The 24,803-nt window shown below is 34.0% G+C and overlaps 3 protein-coding genes across 4 annotated transcripts; 1 reads left to right on the top strand and 2 right to left on the bottom strand.

Annotated features, from left to right (window-relative positions):
- Nucleotides 1–8: 8 nt before the first annotated feature.
- Nucleotides 9–11,102, top strand: LOC119835246 (nuclear pore complex protein Nup154). The gene is made up of 25 exons (XM_038359960.1): nucleotides 9–173; nucleotides 304–441; nucleotides 516–672; nucleotides 998–1,231; nucleotides 1,452–1,633; nucleotides 1,738–2,009; nucleotides 2,086–2,217; nucleotides 2,426–2,553; nucleotides 2,895–3,086; nucleotides 3,226–3,368; nucleotides 3,759–3,933; nucleotides 4,012–4,364; nucleotides 4,618–4,756; nucleotides 5,186–5,300; nucleotides 5,438–5,594; nucleotides 5,713–5,799; nucleotides 5,883–6,070; nucleotides 6,309–6,456; nucleotides 6,784–6,877; nucleotides 7,210–7,390; nucleotides 8,096–8,324; nucleotides 8,449–8,683; nucleotides 8,774–8,894; nucleotides 9,098–9,278; nucleotides 10,645–11,102. Exons 2-25 carry the CDS (start codon nucleotides 304–306, stop codon nucleotides 10,714–10,716), a joined length of 4,053 nt encoding a protein of 1,350 aa, XP_038215888.1. The 5' UTR covers nucleotides 9–173; the 3' UTR covers nucleotides 10,717–11,102.
- Nucleotides 11,103–12,446: 1,344 nt separating this feature from the next.
- On the bottom strand, nucleotides 12,447–21,845 carry LOC119835107 (hemicentin-1-like). 2 transcript variants are annotated; one of them, XM_038359738.1, is made up of 15 exons: nucleotides 21,544–21,845; nucleotides 21,027–21,144; nucleotides 20,425–20,621; nucleotides 19,283–19,420; nucleotides 18,992–19,195; nucleotides 18,671–18,852; nucleotides 18,098–18,248; nucleotides 17,695–17,831; nucleotides 17,308–17,467; nucleotides 16,783–17,001; nucleotides 16,315–16,496; nucleotides 15,762–15,948; nucleotides 13,944–14,126; nucleotides 13,307–13,617; nucleotides 12,447–13,041 (listed from the first exon to the last, which is right to left on the bottom strand). In XM_038359738.1, exons 1-15 carry the CDS (start codon nucleotides 21,611–21,613, stop codon nucleotides 12,685–12,687), a joined length of 2,796 nt encoding a protein of 931 aa, XP_038215666.1. In that variant the 5' UTR covers nucleotides 21,614–21,845; the 3' UTR covers nucleotides 12,447–12,684. The 2 variants fall into 2 exon arrangements, with proteins under 2 accessions (XP_038215666.1, XP_038215667.1); XM_038359739.1 differs by having other exon boundaries at nucleotides 20,425–20,618.
- Nucleotides 21,846–22,865: 1,020 nt separating this feature from the next.
- LOC119834993 lies at nucleotides 22,866–24,525 on the bottom strand. Its single transcript, XM_038359571.1, has 4 exons — nucleotides 24,203–24,525; nucleotides 23,962–24,105; nucleotides 23,646–23,889; nucleotides 22,866–23,121 (listed from the first exon to the last, which is right to left on the bottom strand). The coding sequence occupies exons 1-4, from the start codon at nucleotides 24,328–24,330 to the stop codon at nucleotides 23,005–23,007; spliced, it is 633 nt and encodes a 210-aa protein (XP_038215499.1). The 5' UTR covers nucleotides 24,331–24,525; the 3' UTR covers nucleotides 22,866–23,004.
- Nucleotides 24,526–24,803: the final 278 nt, after the last annotated feature.

Below are 24,803 nucleotides of genomic sequence, written 5' to 3'. Positions count from 1 at the left end.
TGTACAAACCGTTAATGTTAAATGGATTTCTAGTTAATGAATTAAATAAATACCAGTTTAATAGTGTGTATGAATTGAATTTTGTTAAATAAAAGAACTTTTATGTGCTTTTTTAAAAATTTCTAACCTAGCCTTATTTGTCTAACGACCAAAGTGATTGAACCTTGCAAAAGGTTTGTGTTCTTTTTGTCATTTTAACATTTGACAGATAATGAAATAAAAAAGTAACCTCACTTTTGTCGACTAGTTTCTGTTTTGATATTTTGCTGTACTAAATAATGTGTAAGAAGTAACATTTATCAGATGCCGAGTGTTAGTAACAGTGGTGACGCGCCTAGACAACTAGAAAACTGTAAAATGCAGCTGGAGTGCTTGGAATTAGCGGGATGTACTCTAGACCGGTACATTACTTGTGATAATTCCCGCCCTTCGTTTCTAGAGGTTTGTTTGCACGTTACATCCTTTTATTTAAAAATAAAAACGTTGATAATATACAAGTAATGTTCTACTTCCAGATAACAGGCATAGCAGTACAAGGGATTCCAACATGTAGTGGTCTAAATGCTGGAGACTACAGAAATCTGGCTGCTCTGCTAAACCATTCATCTTTGTCGCAGTTAAAAATATTAAATAGAGTTCCACTGCCACCAGAAATAATGGAACATTTTGCTCGTATCCTTTCAAATAATATTATTATAGAACGCATAAATCATTTTTATTCTTAATGTTTATAACATTACTATACAATGATTAAGAGAAGCACAAAATACCTATACTTTTATTAAGCAGTCAAATTGCATTTGTTTTAATTGATGCAATTAACCAGTACTGTAAGACATTAGTAACAATACAGTTTTAAATTATTCCTACCTTACCTTCATAGATATTAATTAGCATGAGTATTTGTACTTTTTTTTTGTGTATTTGTATTAACTAGCCGAAATATTCAAACATCTACATAATAAATCTAAACATTGATTTCCTTAGTCTTATACAGATATGCAGTGCCACTGTTTGATGGGGGTATTTCCAGAAATTAGCAGAGTTTGGTTAGCTATTGATAGTAATATTTATGTATGGGCATTTGAACATGGAAGTGATGTAGCATACTTTGATGGCCTAGGAGAGACTATTGTGAGTGTTGGCTTGGTTAAACCAAAGCCAGGAGTTTTTCAAAGTTTTGTGAAGTACCTACTGGTCTTGACGACTACAGTCGAAATTGTAGTATTGGGTGAGTGTTTCAAATGATTATATAGAATTAAAATGGTTTTATACACATAACAAAAAATTAAATCAAGTTCAGAAACTAAAAATAATATCTTTTTGGTTAAATTTTTAACAAGAATTGTTCTACTTCCATTTTTAGTTTATTTCAACCATTATCACATAAAAATAAGAACTAAGATCCATTGAAAATTTTAAACTGCATTTAATATTTCGGACAATTTTAGGTGTTACTTTTTCAAGCGGCAAACAGAGTGGTTCCACTGAATTTGAAGAAATACACTTGGTGCCTGAACCAGTATTTGTTTTGCCTACTGATGGTGTTTCAATGCTGTGTGTTAAATCAACATCCAAGGGCAGAATATTTATGGGTGGAAAAGATGGATGTCTTTATGAAATAACTTACCAGGTATGAAGCTAGATTCTTAATAAAAATATTGTGTTTAAGTTTTCTGTCTTACAAAATAGAGCATGTTTTTGCTTACAATTTTCAAACTCAAACCTTGTTTGCAGGCTCAATTAGGATGGTTTGGTAAACATTGTAAGAAAATCAACCATTCCACAAGTGCACTCTCTTTCTTGGTGCCTTCATTTCTTAATGCAGCCTTGTATGATGAGGACCCCATTGTTAAGATTGAAGTAGACAACTCTCGGAATATATTATACACACTTAGTGAAAAAGGATGCATTGAAGTGTTTGATTTAGGCATGGATGGTGAAGGATTAACTAAAGTCACTAGATTAGGTCAAAATAGAATTGTATCTTCTGCCCTAGAAATTGTTAAGTAAGTCAATACAGTATTTTATTTTTGCCTTTTCTATACATATATAAGTGCTATTTCATATTATATTAATTTTCAGAACTGTAGAAACAAATAATTTCAAACCTGTAATAGCTATATCAGCTGTAGAGGAGTCTGAATCAGAGCATTTAAATGTTGTTGCTATTACACAGACTGGAGCGAGATTATACTTTAGTACAGGCTGTAGAGAGTAAGTATAATAAATTTCTTATTTTTGTAAGCATGCTTTACAAGGTAGTATAATGTAAATAAAATGAATAAAAATTTTATAGAAATATACTCACCTGTCATTATGAGAAAAACTTCTTCTAACATTATTAATAACCACCTGTCTTTTGAATAATTACTAAATTGAATGATTTTGTAATTTTTTGGTGATTAACCTTGATTTATTTTAGTCCCAATCAAGGAGGCCCAGCTAGACCGCAAGATCTCATTTTACTTCATGTTAGGCTGCCGCCAGGATTTACACCTAATGCTTCAGTACTGAAACCAAAACAAGTACACAATGCTGTTTACGATAATGGTGAGTTAATTCATTAATATAATATTATGAATAGCTTTAAATTTTCTTGATATTGTTATTAGGATGTTTATTTTTGCAATGTATACATTTACGACCAAACTATACTGAAGTTAACTGAATGTGTGTAAATCTATCAGATTATTACAAGGTATCTATGCAAATCGCTTGGTAGATGCAAAAGGACCATCTTTTTGAAAGAAACTTGTTTATCTTATATCGATAATTATTCTGATTGTGTGTTGTGATTGTGATTGTGATTGTTGAATTATTCTGATCCTGATATAACTTGTACTACAAATAACCTCTAAATTATCTATTTATCAAAAAATGTGATTTGTTAGGTACACTAGTAATGGTGTGTTCCACGGGCGGTGGGGACGCAGAGACGCTGTGGTGTATGTCGCGAGCGCTCGGGGGCGCTGCCTTCAGTGAAGCGCATTCATTGTTACCTCTAGATGGGCCAGTGTGGGCCTTGACCGCCTTACCAACAATACACGACTCACATTTGTCGCCCGCTCTTTTGGCCAGAAAAGGTTTGATTTCTTTCAGAAAAAAAGTTTTTAAGACAGTGGGAATCGTTCTGAACTCGAAACAAATAGTGTAAAAGGATAATTTTTTTTTTTAAATGTGTGATGCACAATAACATTTGATCATGATATCTTTTTGCATTAGATCCGTGGTCGGGCTCCCGGTGGGCAGTGGTAAGCGCCTGGGGAGCCGCACTCATTAGCGCCGGCGCTCCTCCAGACCTACTTCGGTCTTTGCTGCGAGATTATCGTGGACCAGATGCGCAGCCAGTGAAGGATTTGTTTCAGGTGCGTGTGTTTTTAGTTTAGATTTTCTTTTTAATTAGTACATTTTCACTTGTTAATAATTAGTATACTTGGGTCTTGAGCAGTGGTAGCTCAGACACATATGCACATGTGAATAACACCACTGCTTAAAACGGTGAAGGAAAACATCGTGAGGAAACCGGCATGTCCAAGAATCAAAAAGTTCGGCGACATGTGACATCTGCCAACTTGCACTTGGCCAGTGTGATAGATTATGGCCTGAACCCTCATAGGAGGCCTGTGTCCCAGCAGTGGGAACATATATGGGCTGACGATGATGATACTTGGGCCTAAATAAAATAAATGATGAATTTCTTGATAAATTGATTGATTTGAAATTATCTTCAAAATTTAAAAGCTATATTTCTATAGTTACAAGGTTACGACCAAGCGTGCGCCTGCGCATTATACCTAGCCTGCGAGGAGGCGACAAGCGGCGACCTGTCTATCAGCGAGTGGGCGTCTAGAGCCTTCTTCATATATGGTTCTCAGCCAGTGCCAGCACCTCTACAGCCTCACCAGATCTCTCACGCGCCTTCAAGCATAGGTAAAAGATAAAAAAAAAACAAATTATTGATTCTTGATTAGAACAATTTTTTTAACGACATGTATATTTATGTCATAGGATCTCCAAAATTCTCTCCACGTCAAGTATCTACTCCAATGTCAATACGCCCTCAAGATCAAATGAGACAAATGCAAATGAACCAATCTTACCAACAGATGCAAATGAATCAGTCAATAGGCAATCAATCCATAGCACCTCAATCACCATACCAGCAAAACATGAATAGAACTCCATTTAACCAATCGTCATTCGTTGGTAACGTCACTCAACCACCTAGAGATAATTTCCAATTACAAGTTGAATATAGTTCGAAACACAATGGCCTATATATCTATGTGGGAAGGATACTTTCACCTATCTGGAATCTGAAATGTGTGACTAAGTCACTAACACCAGATAAAAAAGAGCTTGTGAGTATAATGATGTATTTTGCTAATTTTTGAAAATGTATGTTGCCATGCCGGTTCTGTATTGTTTAATTATTTTATGAGTTTCATAAAATAATTAAACAATACAGAACCGGCATGGTTTATAAGTGAAACTAATTTTTCTATTCTATTTTTTGTTTATTCCAAAAATTTTGTTTGATTAAAAAAATAAATTAATGGTTTGAATCTCTTTTACAAACAATTTTTAATATGAATACATTATGTGATATTTTAGATGTCTAGCAAAGTCACAGGAGAAGATTGTGCCTTTATTGTAAAGAAATTACAACGTGTGGCGTCATTCATACAACGTGTCGTTGCTCCACCCCACTCTGATGAACAAGCTTCTATTCACGCACTAAAAATATTTATTAGTTAGTATTATTTATGTTTTTGTAAAAAACCTTAGTTCTATTTTTTGTTTTATAGCATCAAAAACTTATATACTTCTTTAAAGCTTTATAAGTAAAAACCCCATGATACGGATCATGAGTGGCCGAGTATTTAGGCGTCCTTCCTTATTCGACGATCTAATTCCAACTTTATTTAAATTTTAATTTTTTTAGTATATGTTATGATATTATTCTATTATCTCATGACATCATTCGAATATCTTATGATGTTATCTCACAATAAGATACCGATACATCTCATCATCATTTAAGATTATTTCCTATTATCATTTATTGCAGTTAAATAGAAATTAATAAACAAAAATAAAAAAAAAAACAAAAACAAAAAATGCATACGTATCGTTAACAGATTGCTTTTCGTGACTGTAAAAATCTACGTTTATGTTGCAGCAATGGCCATAGAAATGCTCAACTTATGGAAAGTCCTATGCGAGCACCAATTCCACGTAATAGCGGCCAGTCTGCCGCCAGAACAACAGAGCCCCTTGCAAGCTGCTAGTTTTCGGTAAATATTGATGTATAAATTTTGACTTTGTATCTGCTATGTGTTTTTTTTTAACTATAATAGAGATCAGTTGTTGCAACTCCAACCCTTTTTTTTATATATTCTCTATTTTCTAAGTATTTTTATTTGTTTTACAGGGAATTACTGGTTGGTGGACAAGAAGTGGCGTGTTTGTTATTGGGATCTCTAGTTGCAGGATACCTGCGTGACAATGCTTCGGTTGACGGTATTTCGCAGAAATTGAGACAATTGTGTCCGACGCTTTATAGACAAGAGGACGCCACGTGCTCTAAAGTATGCACATAATGTTTTATTTTATCACAAACATACCTTTTAAAATGACTTAACTTCTGATATTGTTTAAAGTTTACATGTGTATATATATAGTTTATTGACTTCAATATATTTTTAGGCAAATGAACTATTAATGTTTGCTAAACAACAAAAGAATTCCGCGGAACGAGAAGAAATGCTTCAGCAGGCTTTGAAACTTTGTAAAGTAAGTGAATTTATTTTAAAGTAATCTTTTGTTTTATTTTTTGTATAGAAATATATCTTTAAAGGTACCAATCTTTATTTTAGGACGTAGCTCCCAATGTGAATCTACCTCTAGTATGTTCCAAGTTACTCTCAGCTGGGTTTTATTCTGGTATTGTGGAACTATGCGTCACCTGCGCGTCCAGAATAGATCCACAAGATAGAGCACTTTATTATTACAAGAGTGACCAGCCGTCACAGGACCGAGATGGTCATTTACTTTATTATAAAAGGTACAGTTTAATGTATGTTACGATATTTCTATCAACAACCAGTTAAATTATTCAGAATATAAATGTGCCGTCTGAATAATATAGTCAACACTGTATGTTGAATAAAATAAATTGACACATAAGCATATATATAGTTCATAATTTAGTTAAACTGTACACAAGCCTATTATACTGTTGAAACGTGCGATAAGTTCCTTGACGTATATGCGACATTACTAATAATTCTATTTGTGTTTAGAATGGAAATATATCGCGAAGTGTGTACTGCGTTAGAGCGTTTGTACGAACGCAGTGCTGAAGGCAGCTCCGAATCGTCGCCACCGCGTGTGCGCACGCAAACTACAGACGCTTTGCTAACTTTATCACCAGCTGATGCTAATTATCAGGTAATGAAATTTGACTTTTAAATATTGCTAAACTTCGCCCGCGGCTTCATTCGCTTGGTCAAAAATTTACATTTTTCACACATTGTTGCGGTATCTATCGGAATTTCTAAATTTTGGAGTGTTCAAATGCGCATCATAATGGGTCTTTCCGTGGGATTGAGTTGCTTTAAAGAGCCTATATGTCTCTAGGTTCTAACTGCCTTCAGACACAAAATTCAGAAATTAATAAAGTTAGAAAGACAAAAACATACCAACATATAAACATAATTTTACATTTATAATTTTAGTTATTCATAGAATTTTAGAATATTATTATTCTCTTTTTAGGGTCGAAAACTAGTCTCGGAATGTTTGTCGAGAGAAGATGAACTATTACATGTTGCAACCTACGAATGGCTTATATCAAAGAATTTAGGATCAGGTAAGCTTTTTTTTTTATAAAAGAGAGCGAAAAAACGAATAAGTGGTGCGCCCATTATCGAGCAATCACCACTGCCCATGAGCCCTCACAAGAGTCCCTGTGAAGGTGTTGCCGGCATTTAAGGAAAATAATTTCTTAAACATTCTAATAATATTTTCTATTGATCTTCTATTCTAATAAATGATTCTATAGGCTGATTTCATACACTTTTTGTACCTATTATATAATTATTTAATGCTCTTCTGTAAAGAGAACAATCCCGTGATTGTTCAAATGTATATCGGATATATGTATTTTTAATTCACCTAAAAAGAAGTACAAATGAATTACAGAATTAGTGTCGGTGAGCGGTGTGGCGCCCGCATCGCTGCGCACGTACCTGTCGGCGGCGGCGCGGCAGGCGTCCGGCCGCACCGCGCTGCTGCTGCTCGACCTCTTGTGGAAGGTTCTCGAACGCGCCGGAGATCACCTGGCCGCCGCTGAGGTGCTGGAAGGCCTTGCTACGAGACCAGGGTAATTTTTTTTTCATTTGGCAAGTATTAGACCATCGCTTCGTCTGATGGAAATCAGATCAGGCAATAATCTTGGCTTAGGATGGAACAAGCTAACTCAATAAGTGCTATTGACATAGTGCTATTCACATTCCTTTTGAACATATCCACATTAATTATAATTAAAATATATACAATAGTTGAGTAAATTTTGTTTTGGTATGTTCTCTATGGGGATTGTTTTTTTTTCTGGAATGTGTATTTGATTATCTTAAAACATCAAATTAAGAGAGATAATGTATTTCGTTGTTTCTGTAGTCCTTAATTTATATTAAATAGAAGTAAGACAAGTTGAAGGTTAAACATAGATTGTTTAATGAGTGCAATTTCAACATTGGTACCAAAAACATTAAAATTGCCTTTATAAAACGTATTCAGATTTTGCGTTAATCTTTTTATTTTTATATGATAATAATATGCATTTTAAAAAACATATAATAATGGTTCCAATATAATTTCCTTACCAACATCGAGATTTCACTCCATGTTAAAGCATCACGAAATTAATGCATTGAAACTTAAAATATTATCATCTTAACGAACAAAGTAAAATCATAAATTTTTTGCTTTATTCAATATATTTTTATATGACTTCTTACATCTGGAGTCAACACGGGCGAATCGGGAACAAATGGTTCATGAATCATAAAGCGATATCGCATTCCAGCACGGGCGCAACGCTAGCGCAACGCATGTCGTGGCTGTCAGCGGGCGTGGTGTGCGTGCGCGGCGCGGGCGGGGCGGGCGGCGCGGGCGAGCTGGTGCGCCGGCTGGAGGAGGCGGCGGAGGTGGCGCGCGTGCAGGCGGCCGTGCGCGCGGCGGCCGCGGCCGCGGCGCCCCCGCCGCCGCCGGCGCTCCTGCAGCGCCTGGATGATGAACTTATGGATATCACCCAGGTATATTCTCTCTCATTCTCAAAATGTTGAGATCTTTGATCATCAATACTAAACAACAATTTTAATATTTTATACAATATTTTGATCTATATCTTAAATAACTAAACTTACTCTAAACTTTCAGTTGTATGAAGAGTATGCAGACCGATTCAATCTATGGGAATGCAAGCTCGCTATTGTGCAATGTTCAGGACACAATGACGCTCTGTTAGTGGAGAACATTTGGAGTAATATTCTCGCTGAAGCGGAATCAGCCGCTCGCTCTTTGCATTCCCCTGATGAAAAGCTTGCCTCAGTTCTTAGCAAATTAACCACATTAGGAAGAGAATATGTAAATTCAGGACACTGTTTTCCGTTGTGTGAGTATGATTTTTAGAGCTTTATTTTCTAAATCTTAGTATCAAATGACAACACATATAACTCAATTTGCATCTTTTTTTTATTCACAGATTTTATTGTTCGTCAATTAGAAATATTGAATTGCAAAATTCAAGCTGAAAAGAGTATGGTTTTTAAGGCAATTTTGAATATTGGCGTATCTTTGGAACAAGTTTTAGACATCTACGTAAAGTAAGTATAACTGATTATTTTATTATTACAGATATTAAAATGATGTATCTATCTAATTGATTGTTCAATTATAAATTTTTATTACTTATACGTACATATATTAAGTACCATAAATTGTGCAGTGCGTATATAATACATAACGTTTGTAGTACATGTGTGTGTGCATAGTGCGTACGTGTGACGCAGTGTGTATTGTGTCGCAGGCTGGTGAGCGTGAACGAGCGCGTGTGGCTGGGCTGCGGCGACGAGTGCCACGTGTGCGGCGTGGCGGTGCTGCTGCTGCAGGCGGCACGCGCCGACGTGCCGCAGCTGGCGCCCGCGCCGCGCCGCAAGGCGCTCGCCCGCTGCAAGGACCTGCACGAGGCGGCGCTGTCCGCGCTGCAGGTGCATACACACTACACAATCTACTCATTTGTTTACTAGCTTTTCACCAGCGGCTTCGCCCGCTTGGCCAAAGGAATAATATTTTTCACCGCGGTAAATAATCCTTTAACACTATCTAGAGTCCCAATTATTAACAATGCGAGTCGGACTCGAAGGGTTACGTACAAATGAGCTATACCATGGCAACGCATGGCTTCTTAACTTTTTATTGTTTTTAAAACGGCAACAGAAATACCCTAACTCTAAAAAATCATCTTACAGCTTTCTAACAATCATCACATCTGCTCATAAGATACCTGGTGACAGAAAGACAGACTGCTAAGCTGTTATATACATCTTAATTTTTATTTATTTACAAATTTGGACAATAAATTAAAAGTGTGGTATCTACCACACCTTAAATTTAGAAGTTCTTTGAAAGTAATATTATATACTTGCTTCTTGTTGCTCTTGTAATAGATAGAATAGGCGAAGTTACAAGTTGTCGCATTTATAACATTAGCAAAGATTTAGATTTGCTGATAATATTCCTAATAGCCTTTTTAACACTTTTTGGACATATTTACTTTTAATCAGTGATGAAGACCTTGGCATAAAATCGATAAGTCGGATCGAGACCAGGCGAGCATGCTGGAAATAATATATTTTTTTAATTTATTTACACACTAGCTGTGCGCCCCGGCATCGCCCATGGTACTTACATATATAGCCAAAGCCTTCCTCAATAAATGGGCTGTCTAAACCTGAAAGAATTTGCAAAACGAGTAGTTCCTGAGATTAATGCGTTCAAACAAACAAGCAATCAAACTTCAGCTTTATAATATTAGGTAGTATTAATGTGGATAAGAACACTATTCGAAACGGGGAAAAACACCTGCATGTCAAAGAAACGGCATGGTAACCGGCATGTCCAAGAAACAAAACTTCACGACGACATGTGATATCTGCCAATCTCGTAGAAAGCTAATGTCCCTAGTAGGAACTGTATGTTCCTACTGCTGGCTGATGATGATGATTTGTAATTTTAAATAATGTAGGACGTTGTGAAACCACCCCTTAATATAATCAAACTTAATTGTAGATAAAAACTTAATTTTAGTGAATTATTATAGAGAATACATCACTTATTAGGTATAATATAATAATATTATAAGTGATATATAACTGCTGTAGGACGCTATAGCAATTTAAATATTCTGTTATTTTCGCCTTAAAACTGTACCGAATAAAATTTGTCAGCACTTAAAAAGGCTTTATAGAATCACCTGAGATAACCTAATAAATTAAATTCAACCAAGTCAATTTACTATACAAAAATAGGTTATTAAATGTTGTATTTATCTCTTTTCTTTCTTTTCCTTTTCAGAGTCGACCCAACACACAAATACTGATTGACAAACTTACTGTGGCGCAGGCGTATCTAGACAGAATGGACTAATGTAGCATTAATTTTAATGATTTTTATTTATGTAAGTTTTTTTTTTGTTAAAAAAAAACTGCGATCATTGGTAAAATTAAAATATAATTATATTAGAAATCCGTATAATCTTCCTTAAAAATTACACTTTTATAACTTTTTAAATAATAAGTATACAATTATGTTTCAGTTTATTATTTATCGGCAGTGACTGTAAAACTAAAATTTACTTTAAAATAACTTATCAATTAACGTCACAATGCAATGTATACATTTGATGATAATATATTTCTTATATATCCTGTCAAAGCTGAAAAATGCATGTTTGCATGTAAGAAGTTAATAGTGAATGTAATTCGGAAAGAACACTGATTTCTATTTTTGTAAATAATTGAAATTTAAATATTTGATATTGTTTTATTTGTGCATCCAGTGCGATATTGATAAGTATCTCTATCCAAATAGTTTACGCACAATCATTTATAGTCAACGATGCCATAGCCTAATAGACTCCGTATCTAAGGCGGACTTAAACAAAAAAGTTATGTTAATTTGATGATAATTAGATAAAAATACTTCCAAAAACAAAAAATTACTAAAATCCTGTCAATCGGTTCTCGATCGATCTTGAATTATAATTTGTGTAACTAGGTACACAGGTTCCTTTTTTGTTAAATTTAACATTTAAAATATTAATTAGAATATTTAGTTTTATTCGCTTCGAATTTTTGTAAAATATTATTATTATTTTTTTTTAATTGTTGTGCTGGTATTTAAAAATTAAAAAAAATAAAATATCTTTATTACTTTAAGATAGACATAAAAATCAAAAATAATACGCACGTGTCCAAGGTTCTTAAAGTTAAAAATTAATTTACGAATGTGAGTTCATTGGATCCCGCACTAGGCAGTGCCTGTCCTGCGGGACCATAAACGAGTAACATTAGTAATTATAAAATTTCATAGCGGCGACAATTTCGTGTCTATTATTTAAAAATTCTATAAATAAATACACTTAATACAAAATTTCATGCAAATTAAAATTAAACTGAGGAAATTAAATAACAAACTCAAAAATAAAATAAAAAAAAGGTACAAAGGTATTTTGTTACTCACGGGTAATAAATAACGGCTACTAGCGGTTCCTATACTTCTTATCTCTATTTATGATATAAGTGGTATGTAATTTTTTGGAAATGCTAATCCACATGCGCTAATTTCCCCTTACGCACCGTGCGCACCTCAGTATGTTTAAAAGTTTCTTCGATTGGACTATGACGTCGTTGTTTATAATAACCCTTCATTACTTAGTATTAAACAAAGTCGCTTTCTCGATCTGGGACAGATGAATATGTATGCTTAAATTTCTCAAACTATGCAACGGATTTTAATGGGTTTTTTTTAATAGAGAGTGATTCAAGAGGAGGGATTTTATGTATAATAACATCTATTAAACTACTCCGAACTTAACGCGTGCGAAGCCGCAGGCAAAAGCTAATATTGAATAAACCTAATATGACAATCGGTATTAAAACATCATTAAATAATAGTATCTAATAATATTTTTGTGAAATACAAAACAAAAAAGAAAATTCAATATTTATCACAAATGTATATTTCCTACTATGAAATCCGAAGATCACTGACGACTATATTCAATTAACACATTAGAAAAATTTTTATTTTATACATTTCTAAATCATGTATATTAACATTTATGTATTTTTTATGACATAAAAATAAGTGCTTTTGAAAAAAATCTGTGTAAAACTTTCTATCACGACTAGGATCACTTTAACGCTTGCACGTTATCCGATTTATAATTGTTTTTATATTCTTTACATTTTATTACATTTTCTAATACTTATTATTACACTTTGGCATTAAGATTTGTTTAAATATACGTATTGTTGCCAACACCCAAACCCGTCTGGTAAGCCGATGCAACAAAAAAAAATACAAAAGATTATTAAGAATATTAAACATCAATTAGTGTTCGTCATCAAAAGGATTTCTGTTTACCTGATGGTCGTCATCCGGATAAGTATAAAGGCTAGGTTGATGTCCACTTATACTAGGCAATCCTACAGTATTCATAGGCGATATGGTATTACCATATTTATTTAAATTCTTTCCGGAGTTTTGTCGTATGATAGTAGTGTATGTGGGGGTGGATTTTGTTGGTATGTCCTTTATTCTGGTTGCAGCTCGATACGTTCCAAACTCGTCTGGCGGCGGTGGGAGTGAGAAACCATCTGAAGCTTGCGTTATTTCAGACGTTTCGTCGCTGATCTCCTTTTGTAATCTGTGTCTCGCTTTCCGCGGCATTGTGTAGAACGTGTTCATCTAAAATGTGAACGTTTATTAATAATTCTAAATAAAAAAAACTGAATTAAATCTCATCTTTATACATTTTTACTGTAAACAAATTTAAATTTTGTTGAATCAGTTGATAATATTAATTATTTTGTTTGTTAAATCGGTTAAGATGAAATTGGTTTTGGCAAACCGGAGGATTTCCTTTCCTAATATAACGTTTATTCTATCAATAAAACTAACATCATATTCGTGAATATCGTAACTCCTTCGAAGTATATTTACATAAACTTACCGGTTTAGGCACATTATAGTTTGTATCAGGTGGAAGATGCATAACGAGATGGTCACAGAGAACGTCCATCTCCTTTTTCCTGCTAATGTTTTGTAGCGAATGGACTCTACAACCAGCATGCCTGGATTCAACGCGTTTTGGCTCATGATCTGCAATATCGTGCAGATATCTCGCCGAGTGAAATGAGCTGGTTCTTCTCACATCACAGTTCTTTGGTGTGTACTTGCCCATGGCTCTCCGAAAGGACTCGGTTCGTCTGATGTTGCAATCGCTCCCGTCTTCGCTGTCGTTATAAGTTTCACAGTTAGATTCTGGAAGGAGGAATTTGTTGTGTTTATTAATTACATCAAAATATTTAAAATACCGGGGTGGGATATCACAAAAATAGTTTGTTATATAACGATATTATTGTTTATAATTGTAATAAAAAATTATCGAAATCAGTTCACCCAGACAAAAGTTCGGTATACATGGAAAACTCATTGTTTGGAAATCGTTTGAAGACTAATGATACCTATTAAATTATTGTAAATGTAACTAGAATTATTTTTTTCAACACAATTGCAAATGCTCTCAGTAGCATACAACAATTAACTGGTAATAATAAAATTTGGTAATCGTGTAAGATATATCTTACCATCAGTGTTATAAGCACAAAGCGGTGGGTCACGGCGGTCGCGCGGCATGTCGGCGCGCTCGCTGCGCTCGTGCGCGCACAGCACAAGCCCGCACGCGGCCAGCGCGAGCAGCGCTACACCGCCGCACAGCGCCAATGCGAGCGTTGTAATGTTCGTCACCGCGCTTATCGTGTTGCGGGCATCTGGTTTTATGTACATAGTCAGTAATGGAGCAAGTGGGTCGCCTGATGGGAAGCGTTACCACCGCTCTGAACATTTGCAGAGACGTAAAGTCAATTACAGAGGCCTTAAATCTCTGCAAATGGTTGGTCGACTTTAAAGGGGAGGAAATATGTAAGGATTAATGAGAGGAATAAGGGAAAGGACTAGGAGGGGTAAGGAAAAGGGATACGGGCAAAATAAAACCAAATATTGTGAATCCAACTCTAAATAATGGTTTTTTTAATAACTAATAAAACACGCTTTAATGAAAGAATGAACTAAATTGTATCACTTGATCTAATACAGAGTATAAGTAAGGATATAATTATAATTCGATATAATTTAAACTCGTAAAATTATAGTATCGTCACCGTATACGTGTACCTACTAAGTTTGAATTAAACTTGTCCGATTAAAGCGTTAACACATGTTTACTTACTGTGTTTACATGGTTACTTAATATTATAATAAAATGTAAAATTATCACGGCTAAAAACTAAATATTCTATAAAAATAATTTTTACATCTATACACAGTGGCGTAGCTTGGTAACCTAGGGCCCTGGGGCAAATAAAAAAATCGGGCCCACTGCTATCAAAACTGGCAAAGTTTTTTGAAGTAAAATCATTAAATATACAAATACTTTAAAAATTTTATGCAACTTTATCATCAGCCCTTTTTCGTGGATGGGCAGGTAATAAAACTATTAAACACTAGCAACATAAATTACAGTTACTACTTTACGAACTTTTCACAACTGAGTTACCACACTGTAAAAAATTTGCTTCTGAAGACTAACTCCTTAGGAGATTGGCCGATTATTAGTCGTTAAATAAAATCAATTTCGTTTCATTCATTTTCAAGCAGTTTGACTCAAGATTTACATGCGCAGTCGCATGAAAGCTCTAATGGCGTTACAACACACGTTCAAGTATTTGAGACAATTAAAAAATTGTTTTAAAGTAAATATTTGTTATGATTGAAGTAATTATAATAAATACTTATACGCCACTGTCTATAAATATAAATTAAATTTTGTTTCTGTCTGTATTTTTGAAATGACCAGTTTTTACTACATGTATATAAATATATTATATACGGTACATACAATATAATATTTTTTACAATTATTGTCTGTTTCGGCTAATCTGAAACGGCTGGACTAATTTTGACGGGACCTACTCTGGCAGACAGCTGATGTAATGAGGAAGAAAAGGAAAGTTTTTTTTGCCATATGCCCATTGGAACATGAGGATTCAAAGGAAAAACTATATCAAACTCGGTATATAGAGTTTTCCCAATTAATGTTTATCTTAATATAGAATAATAACAAATGTAATAATTTTTAAACATGGATTGTTTGTAGAGAGAGAGAGAGAGAGCTGCTTGTCCCTGTTTAATCGCGAAACCGGGAAGCTTATCCGAGATTGATCTTAGACATAGGAAATACCCATAGTAGATAGAGCCTCTTTGTAATGTTAGTGTAGATTATATAAAAAATTACTACGAATATTTTACAGTTTATCTCTAGCAATCATCAAAGTGCAATTTTAGTGCCGAAACTCGAAACACTTATTTTTCTACATTTACATTTGAATATAAGTTGTTTAACTCACCAATACTCTCATCAACAATGTCCTCTCTTAAGATTTCCATTAATTTGCTTTCACCTTTATCGTTAATAGCTACTAGTACAAATTTATAATCTTCTTTAGGTTCTTGGATCATAAACGTCGGCTCTTGATTTACGATAGAAAGGATTTGCTCTTCAGAATCTAATGACTTCACGGTGAACATAAACTTCTAGAAATAATTAAAAACGTCTTTAGGTCATAAGTGCACGTTTTAAATAGATGTAAAGAGTAATCCATGATAAGTATAAGTTAGCTACTAAAGTTACAGTAGATATATACATTATTTAATGAGCAACAACTTAGTTTGTTTTTACGCTTAAAATACAGGCATAGGTGATATATCTCTAACTATCGTGTTAGGAATAGGACTACAGCAAGATGTTTATTTCCTACTTAATATATATCCAAATTCATTGACTTGAACGTGCTGGAACATATTATTATATTGATCTTATTGACATCACGACCAAAAAGTAATAGAAATAGCAAGTATACAGATAACAAAAAACATTTTTTTGTTAACGACTATCCATACCTGCGGGAGGCCTCCATCATGTCCCGGGTCACAAGTGACAGTTATATCTCTTTGTGTGTTCTTCACAGCGACACAATTACTTGGTGGTTGGGGGATTGTTTCATCCGTTACCATGAACGTGCACTTGGTTTGCGGCAGATCACTGTTCTTTACTGAATTCAATCCCCAGCAGTATATTAATGCTAAAAAGGAAATATATCTCCGTATATATACACTCATTTATAATTTCTTAATAAGGAATTGCTTGAAAAGATTATTGATAGAAGTGTACTATTTGTTCAGAATCTACATAGCACGGCCCAATTTCAGATCTTAACTTTCCTATTACAATGTGTAAGTATATAAACATATTTATAGGTATGATGATTTGTAACTGGTAGCCCTTATTTTTAAATTGAAATAGTTAAAAACTTTCAAATAGTTAAAATTTATGTAAAGAAAGAGTCGAGCAATAAAATTGATACAAACTTGTAGTGCAATTCGGTCTCTGATAGACTAGAGTGTCGCCTTCAGTTTCCACGGTATGTGACTGGTTGGAGTGCAGCTTGGTGCCGTCCATCTCGCTGACGAGAAGCCAGCGGTAGGACGAGGGCTCCGGGTTCGCCTTCACTTTGCATGTTATGTTAATGCTGTCTTCGGCTACCACACCATACTCTACAACGCTTTCGTCCTCACAATACGGCGGGACTGATGAAATGGTAAGGTTACTTAATATTGTTTTAGTTGCATACTATGAACTTAAAAGCGCTATAATTGCGACTTTCTACCACTACGATTTTGAACATCAAATGTGGATTTTATATGAAAACCTGATTTATTTATTGTTGATTTCTAAAGAGTCTTTAGGTAATAAACAGTTCGTTTCTTACAGTTTTTAAGCAGATCTCATGATTTTCAGATATGTGCGCTAGCGTAGTAAATAAGTAGGTAAGTTTTGTTTAAATTGTACTTTTTCTATGGCAACATTTAACGAGCGATGAAACGATTACTTACACACGATATCAATGATAATAGGCTCGCTGTAGGAGGACCCTTCGTCGTTAGTAGCAGCGCATACGTATTCACCGGCATCAGCCTCGGACACCGCGGTTAACTCAAGACTTGGGTGTAAGGATACCATTGTTTGATCTGTAGTATGGCTTAATATGGATTCCTAAAAGTATTCAGTAACTAAAATTTTATTATATTTACTAGTCATATCTTTATTGATTTATTGATACAGAAATATATATTTTTTAAGTTCATGGCTACATGGCTTCATTATGAATAGATAAGCATAGAAATTGGCACGAATTGTCACAACAATTTTTATAAAATATGCTTAAATAATATTGAAAGCGAAATTAACTATTTTATAATTGGTATAAATCTTTGTCATACCTCATGAAACCAAATCAATTGAAAAACAGATGGGTTAGCTTCAAAACTACAATTCATGGACACGTTTGAACCTTTAATGACTGATAACGTGTTATTTTCCAAAGTATCAGTTATTGATATATGCAACTTCGGTGGATCTATAAAAAAAGGAGAAAAGTTAGGTTAATTGAAACAAATATATGAGAATATTTCTTAGAATGAATATGCGCTATTAGCTCTATAAATGATACAAAAAGTTTAGAAGTTAAAAAATGCAATAATTAGTAGGCTCTTTATTTTCTTCAATTGATAACAAACTCCATAAAATATGTTTGAAACTATAATTATCGGTAAGAATCGGCTACCACTTTAAACCTAAAACACAACTTAAAATCTAATAGCGTCACATACATCAGCTACTTACACAGGACAGTTAAATGTTGACCAATAGCACACACGTACTCCTCCGAGTCTCTGCGGTAAACCGGCACACAACAAGTGATACGAGACTCGTCATATTCAGCGGATATACTTAACTGAATCTCATTTACCATTAATTGTTGTGAAGGTTCCATCTAAAATATGATAATAACTATTAATTTAAAAAAAGCAACATAATAGCGTTACTTGTTTCAATTTGTTCGCGATTAATTATTCACTCCAATTATATAAATTGATAGATTCTTTTGAATCATCCCCTACTCTACCGCCTGCTCTAGTACAGTGGTTAACGCGTTTGCTTAGAACTAATGTGTTCTTGATTAGATTCCTAGTGTCTCAGTGTGGTAGGACACAGAAGACTATCATGGTCATCCAACTTGTCCGTAAAGAAAACCTATCAGTGAAACAGATGTATAATGTATGGGCAAGGGGGCACGGGTTTCACTTTTCTTTTAGATAAGGAAGACTATATTTTTAGGATTATAAATATAAATGCAATTTTAGAGTTTTTGGAGGAATTACATAAATGGAACCAGTAGACTGTAATGGGTAATACCGTGATATTCTGTTCTAGATTCAATAGCTGTGAATCATCCATTCTCCATATGACTGTTGGTAAGGGTCTGGCGCCGAGCACGCGACACTGTAACGTCAATACATCTCCAGAGTGGGCGCGTCCACTGAATACCGAGTCACTTTTCTCACTTCCTACTCTTATGGTCACCAGCTCTGGGGGTACTGTAATTGTAGTCTTAATGATTTAGTAAACACTCATTCGATTTAAAGTGCAAAGGGCCTAATTTTAGTTTCAGTGCATTAATTAATAAAAATGTTAAAGTACATAGTTCCATCCAATAGAGCAGAATCAAATACTTACAAAACATCTCAATTGAAATGTCAATACAAAGCGGAGGTGTTCTGTCATTATTTTTAGCAAAACAAGTAAACACACGTCCATGGTGCTCCCGGCTCAATGGACCGAATCTCAGATCGCCTCGGACACGTTGTTCTGATAGCGGAGTTGTTGTGTTCTTTAATAAACGTTGTTCCGACCACCAGGATAATGATGGTTGTGGTTTCCCTATAAATAAAATTACTGCCTATTCATCTCAACTTAAAGAGTATTCTAGCTAATATTTGAACTTGAACTTATTACAAATTCAATTACCTCCAAACGCAACACAAAAGAGATGTATAGTATCTCCAACGTAGTAAGGACCAATATTTCTGCTCGTATTCGAGCCAGCGTTGGCTGTCGCTACTCGAGTGCCATTCTCATGAATTACCCACAGTTTTTGCGGCGGTTCTATAAAATAGCCGTAAAAATCACAATTTTCAATTTACAAAGCTATATTTTTCAAAGTAGCATTGATAATTTGAAATATTTTGTAAATACATTACGTAGAAATAAAACGATACATAATTTTTTGATATTGTCTTCTAAATTTGCCTGTATAAATTAGTGTAGTTTAATTACGTTGGGGTGAAAATGTTATTTATCAATTATAGTCCAAGCATTACCATTATATTATTATCTATTTATGACATTCCACAGCACTAGCCTTACATGAACTAGTTTTTTTCAGGACAAGTGTCTTTCTAATTAGACCACAGTTTTTCCTCAAGTCATCGTGCATTACTTTTCTTTTAAGTTGTACAAGTACAAATGGACTTATATCACTTCCTTCTGTATAGGCAAATCTACCATCCTACAATACAATAAGATATATTTTTCATTAACTAAATAGTTTTCAAGCGCGTTATTTAAAAATAGGACTAACAAATACGAGTTTAGTAACACCTTGGTTTTCATGTTAATGACAATATTTACGTGCATAATTGTTAGTTTAAATGGAGTGAATGGTTCCGGCACCGTCAGCTTCCTCATTAAACTTGCCTACCAATTAGTCGAAACCGCGGCTCTGCCATTTCACTAGATGAGTAAATATTTGTAAATTTCCGTTAAGCTAAATTTATATCTTTAATCAGAAATACAGACTCATCAGTAAATATTTTACAAAGAATTATAGTCAGTGGTGGACTCTGATACATACAGTAGTTACGATCGTGTAGAGAACAATGAGTTTTTCTTTTGTCTGGGTAATTGCGATGTACATTTCATATTTATACAATTTATAATATATTCCCCAGAACAAGCAATTAATCTCGTATGTTCTTCCAAATGAAATAACTATTCGTTTTTATGAGAAAACATTTTTTTCACTATACGAAGGGAACGCGGCACAAGTCTTCTAGAATATATACGATAATGGCATGGCTTAAGCGAGCTGATAAAGAAAGTTGTTTTACCAATAACCGCCAGTTGCACGTATGTTTTTCGAGCAGGGCTACTTTTGAAGTCAGCGTTGCAGTGATAGAGACCTGCATCCGACGACCTCACTTTTAGAATTTCTAAGCTATCCAGTCCTTCTTCTTCTGAATTCAGTAATCGGTATCTGTTGCTTGGTGACATTATGCTGCCGGACCCCCCGCGAAGGTCGCGACTGCTGGGTCAGAGACGTTATTATAATTTAAAAGTGGTTTATTATCCAAGGCAAGTATTATGTTATCTGTGTCTATGGTAAACCAGTAATATAATTTGGTCATAAGTTTCAAATTACACTACAAAACAATAATTAATTGGTAAAATGTGAAGAAAATATAGGTGCTATGCTTAAATGTAGGTAGGTACAATGCACGCAACAAGTTCCAGTTTGAGAGAGTTAATCATAGTATTTGTAAATTGTAACCCTCCATAATGTGTGCCGTACTCGTGACATTGGCCTTGCAATACTTGCATCGGAGAGAAGGCAGGAGAAATAAATTATTTAATGGCGCCATTTGATTGGCATACTTTAATAATAACATTACAAATTTAACAGTATTGAAAAACTTAAATAAAAATGATTTACCTATAAAACGCTGTACTAGAACCGTTCCTATACCATGCCAATATGTTGAGTGTGTCGTCTTCTTTATCGGCGGTAACATTACATGGAAGCTCTGCGCTCTGCCCTAACACCGCTTCCACTTCAAGAAAAATAATTACGGAAAACGTTAAGCTTGTAATAACAAAGTATTATAGATAAATTAAACTAAATCATTTTTACAAATATGTTAGCTGAGCTTTCAAATTTATGCGGTTTCCAAGAGGCAACAGGGGTATTCTGTAGGTAATTTAATAAACTGGTGTCATCAATTTATATTTATTCAATTGATACGGATTGCAATAAAGGATTAAACGAAAGTTATTGAAATGAATCAGCAAAAAGTCGGTGACCGTTACGATTGAGTACTTTATGAAATCTCCAAATTAAAAGTGCATTTCATAGAAACGCATCAGAATCGCAAAGATCGTCATCTTTTTAGGCCGAGTAAATTTCCTCTACTAGAAAAAGTAGCAGTAATAAAATTAAAAATCGTTTTTACCTGTAATTACATCCTGGGCAATAACACAAGAACCAAACGAGGTAATCGCGAATAAACAAAAAGTCAGCATTTTTTACACTTTCGAGCAAAAAGAGAATATAAACCTATATGATCTCTTTAAAAAAATTGAAACATTATTTGGCAAACATCGCGATACGGCTCATGCATTGTTCGACTGAGCGAGGAGCGGACACGCGCTTCAATTGGCGCGCTTGGTTGCAATAAACGATGTCGTCGGTCCAGGGAACACAGGACTCCGCTACCGGCGAACACCTCCCGGCCGCTTCCGGAGCGCCCGGCCTCGTGACGTCACGCCCGCTTGATGCTCAAACAATGCCCGCCGCCCGCTTTATGCCAGCTCAACATTTACCTTACGCTTTTAATTGGGGAGGTCGAAACAATTGGGTCGCTGTACGGATTTACTTATCATGCAAACAGAAGTGTTATATTTTCAGAATTGCTTCCCAAGTTATTCATACAATGGTCAGTATAATTTTTTTGCAACTTTGAATTTAAAATTAAGTTTCCTGTCTAATTGATTATTATGTATCTATTAGTAACTGTGTCTTGCAGTTTCACCCGCGCGAAAAGGCTAGTGTTTCTTTAGTTGTATGTATTAGTTCAGTACAAAGCTATTTACTGCTAAGTATCATTAAAATTTGTTAAGTGGTTTTTGCGTGACAGAGTAAAAACATACATCCATATCTTACAAACTTTTTTATATTAGGCTGTAAGATTTGATATTAATTTGTGAGTATGATTGTTGGTCATTACCTAAAAATCCGTTTTTTTTTTATTTTTAATTTATTCGTTTCTAACACTGTAGTGGCACAATTTTACTCAAACTATCTATACTTATAATGAAAAAAAAAGCGTTTGTTTGAAGGCAGTAATCTCAGGAATCAACAGACAAACCGTTTTCAAAGATTCTTTCATTATTGTATATATGTGAATGATCCCTGTGTGCCTATGGGTAATATACTAAGACAAACAAAAAATAAATAAGTTCTCTCACAGCAGGCGAAGCCGCGGACGTGAAACTAGTATGTAGCTGTGTACAGGTGACAGGAATGAGGTGAGCTTTCTTATACAGGGGAATTTAATAAAGAAATAACAATAAAAAAAAATCGTAAAATAAATATTAAATCATGACAAACATTCAAGCAAAAAATCACATTTTTCCTCTTCATAATATGAGTGTATATTAATTATGTTTATATTATGTTTACATAATATTTATTTAAAGAGGAGGAATTGATTCTTTCCCCGAGTTTGAATTTTCTGTGAATAATATAATTTTAGAAATTAAAGAAACACACTAATCAATGAAAATTCAAGAATTTCGAGGTATTTATTGTTTTTTTTTTAACATCAATATGTTTTCATATTTAATGGCATCTTAAACTATTTAAAAACTTTACAGAACATTCTAATAACATTTTTATAAATGTCTTTAGGAACTTAGATTTGCTTCAATGAACGGACAAATAACACAGATAACACTATAATCACAGCACTGCCTACGGTCCCAACTACTATCTTCTTTTTTCTGTTACTGTTTGACGTTGAGGTTAACACCTAAAGAAATATTAAATCACATTATCTAATGAAGAATTCGCATAAATATTTTGTTATCACAACACATTCTTTTGCAATCTGAGTAATGTAAATAGAAATAGCTAAGTATAATGCATATAATTGCATGTTTTGTTTAAAATTACTCTGCCGTCTTCATTAAAAAGGGCACTACTAACATTTCTGCATTGGCACGAAAAGGCTTATATATGCAATTTTTTGTAACAATAGTTTATATTGTTAGAGTTAGCCTGAGTAGAAAGGACACAAACCTCCTTTTTTGAAATTGGTTACAAAATGTCTTTTCATTGTAACTTTTACAATTTTTCAATGGTCATAGGTTGGTCCATCTTATAAGTAGGTATATATCTTTAATCAACACACTTTTACACAGATTTGGTTTACTGCTGTGTTTTTTTTCAACAAAACAAATAATATTTTATATATAATATTCCTAACATTTACAAAATCTTAGTAGTGCCCTTTTTAATAAAGATGACAGTATTATATAAAGGTTTTTAAAATACCTTGAATTTTGTATGCAATGCTATATCCATTGAATTTAAAATATTAGTCATGTGACTAAGGGTAGTGAGGCACACATCAGAGGCATATTTGTCTTGGTGTAATAAACAATCTGTAACTTTCTTAGATTTCTTGAGTGCTATTGAGTTGGCCATCATACTCAGGTATATCCGATACAAGTGCTGAGAACTCTCTTCCAAAATATCAATTATCTCTAAAGGGCCCAAGAGTAAAGAATTATTTGAACTGCAATAAAATATTATTTGTGTTATATTAATTTTTTTTTTATAGTACAATCAGTGTATATATTATTCTTACGTTTGGAGAACTGTTTCTTGATATATTGGTAAGTTTTTAACTTCACTTAAGAGTTTGTCTCTTATAATTTTGTTGTCTACTCCTAATTTCATCAAGTCTTCATCATTTAACTCCATTAAGGTACATTGCCCAATGTTATGTTTCCTGTAACCAATTTATTAATAAAACATAACAAAATTGTGTTTCGTGATAGTATAGAATAAGCAATAAATTACTGTCCTAGTAGTATAAAATGTGTTACCTGAAAATAGGTAAGTACTCCTCGGCTCCTAATCCAACCAAGAGAGCACTTACAGTTACATCGAAGCCGGTAGGGTCAATTACATTGTCGGAAATCATTTTAGCCAGGACGGTGCTTTCAGAGTCCATTATTATTAGTAAAAAATGAAATAGACTTGGACAAATGACGTTAGCAAAATTCTCATTATCATCCTTTAATATATATTAAAATATGTGACTTATCAAATGAATTTCAATTCTATTTCATTGTTTATTTTGATTTTCAAATAACAATACAAGTAAAAGGTAAAAAATCTTATTTTTTGACATTGATATTGACAATGATATAATGAAAGATAAAATTTTGCTTTAGTTTCTTTACTCTTTGGTTGTGGTAACTGGCAATAGATAACACCGTGAGTGATAAAATGCTATTCACGGAAGCAATAATGTCGTGATTGTGTACGTCTTCATGTAAAATACGTAAATTTCTAGTCAATAGGAACAGTACCAGTGAATATGTCACCATTGCTAGCCATGAGGGTAAAATTTTATTAACAACAAATACTAAGTTTTCTCATTCATCAATTTTTTTTTCTTCGAAGGTATGCAATGATTTAATT

This window comes from Zerene cesonia, chromosome 20 (assembly GCF_012273895.1).
Source record: "Zerene cesonia ecotype Mississippi chromosome 20, Zerene_cesonia_1.1, whole genome shotgun sequence".
In the NCBI taxonomy this organism is placed as follows: Eukaryota; Metazoa; Arthropoda; class Insecta; order Lepidoptera; family Pieridae; genus Zerene; species Zerene cesonia.
Note: the sequence above shows the minus strand (reverse complement) of the source record. Positions and strands in the feature narration are given on the sequence as shown.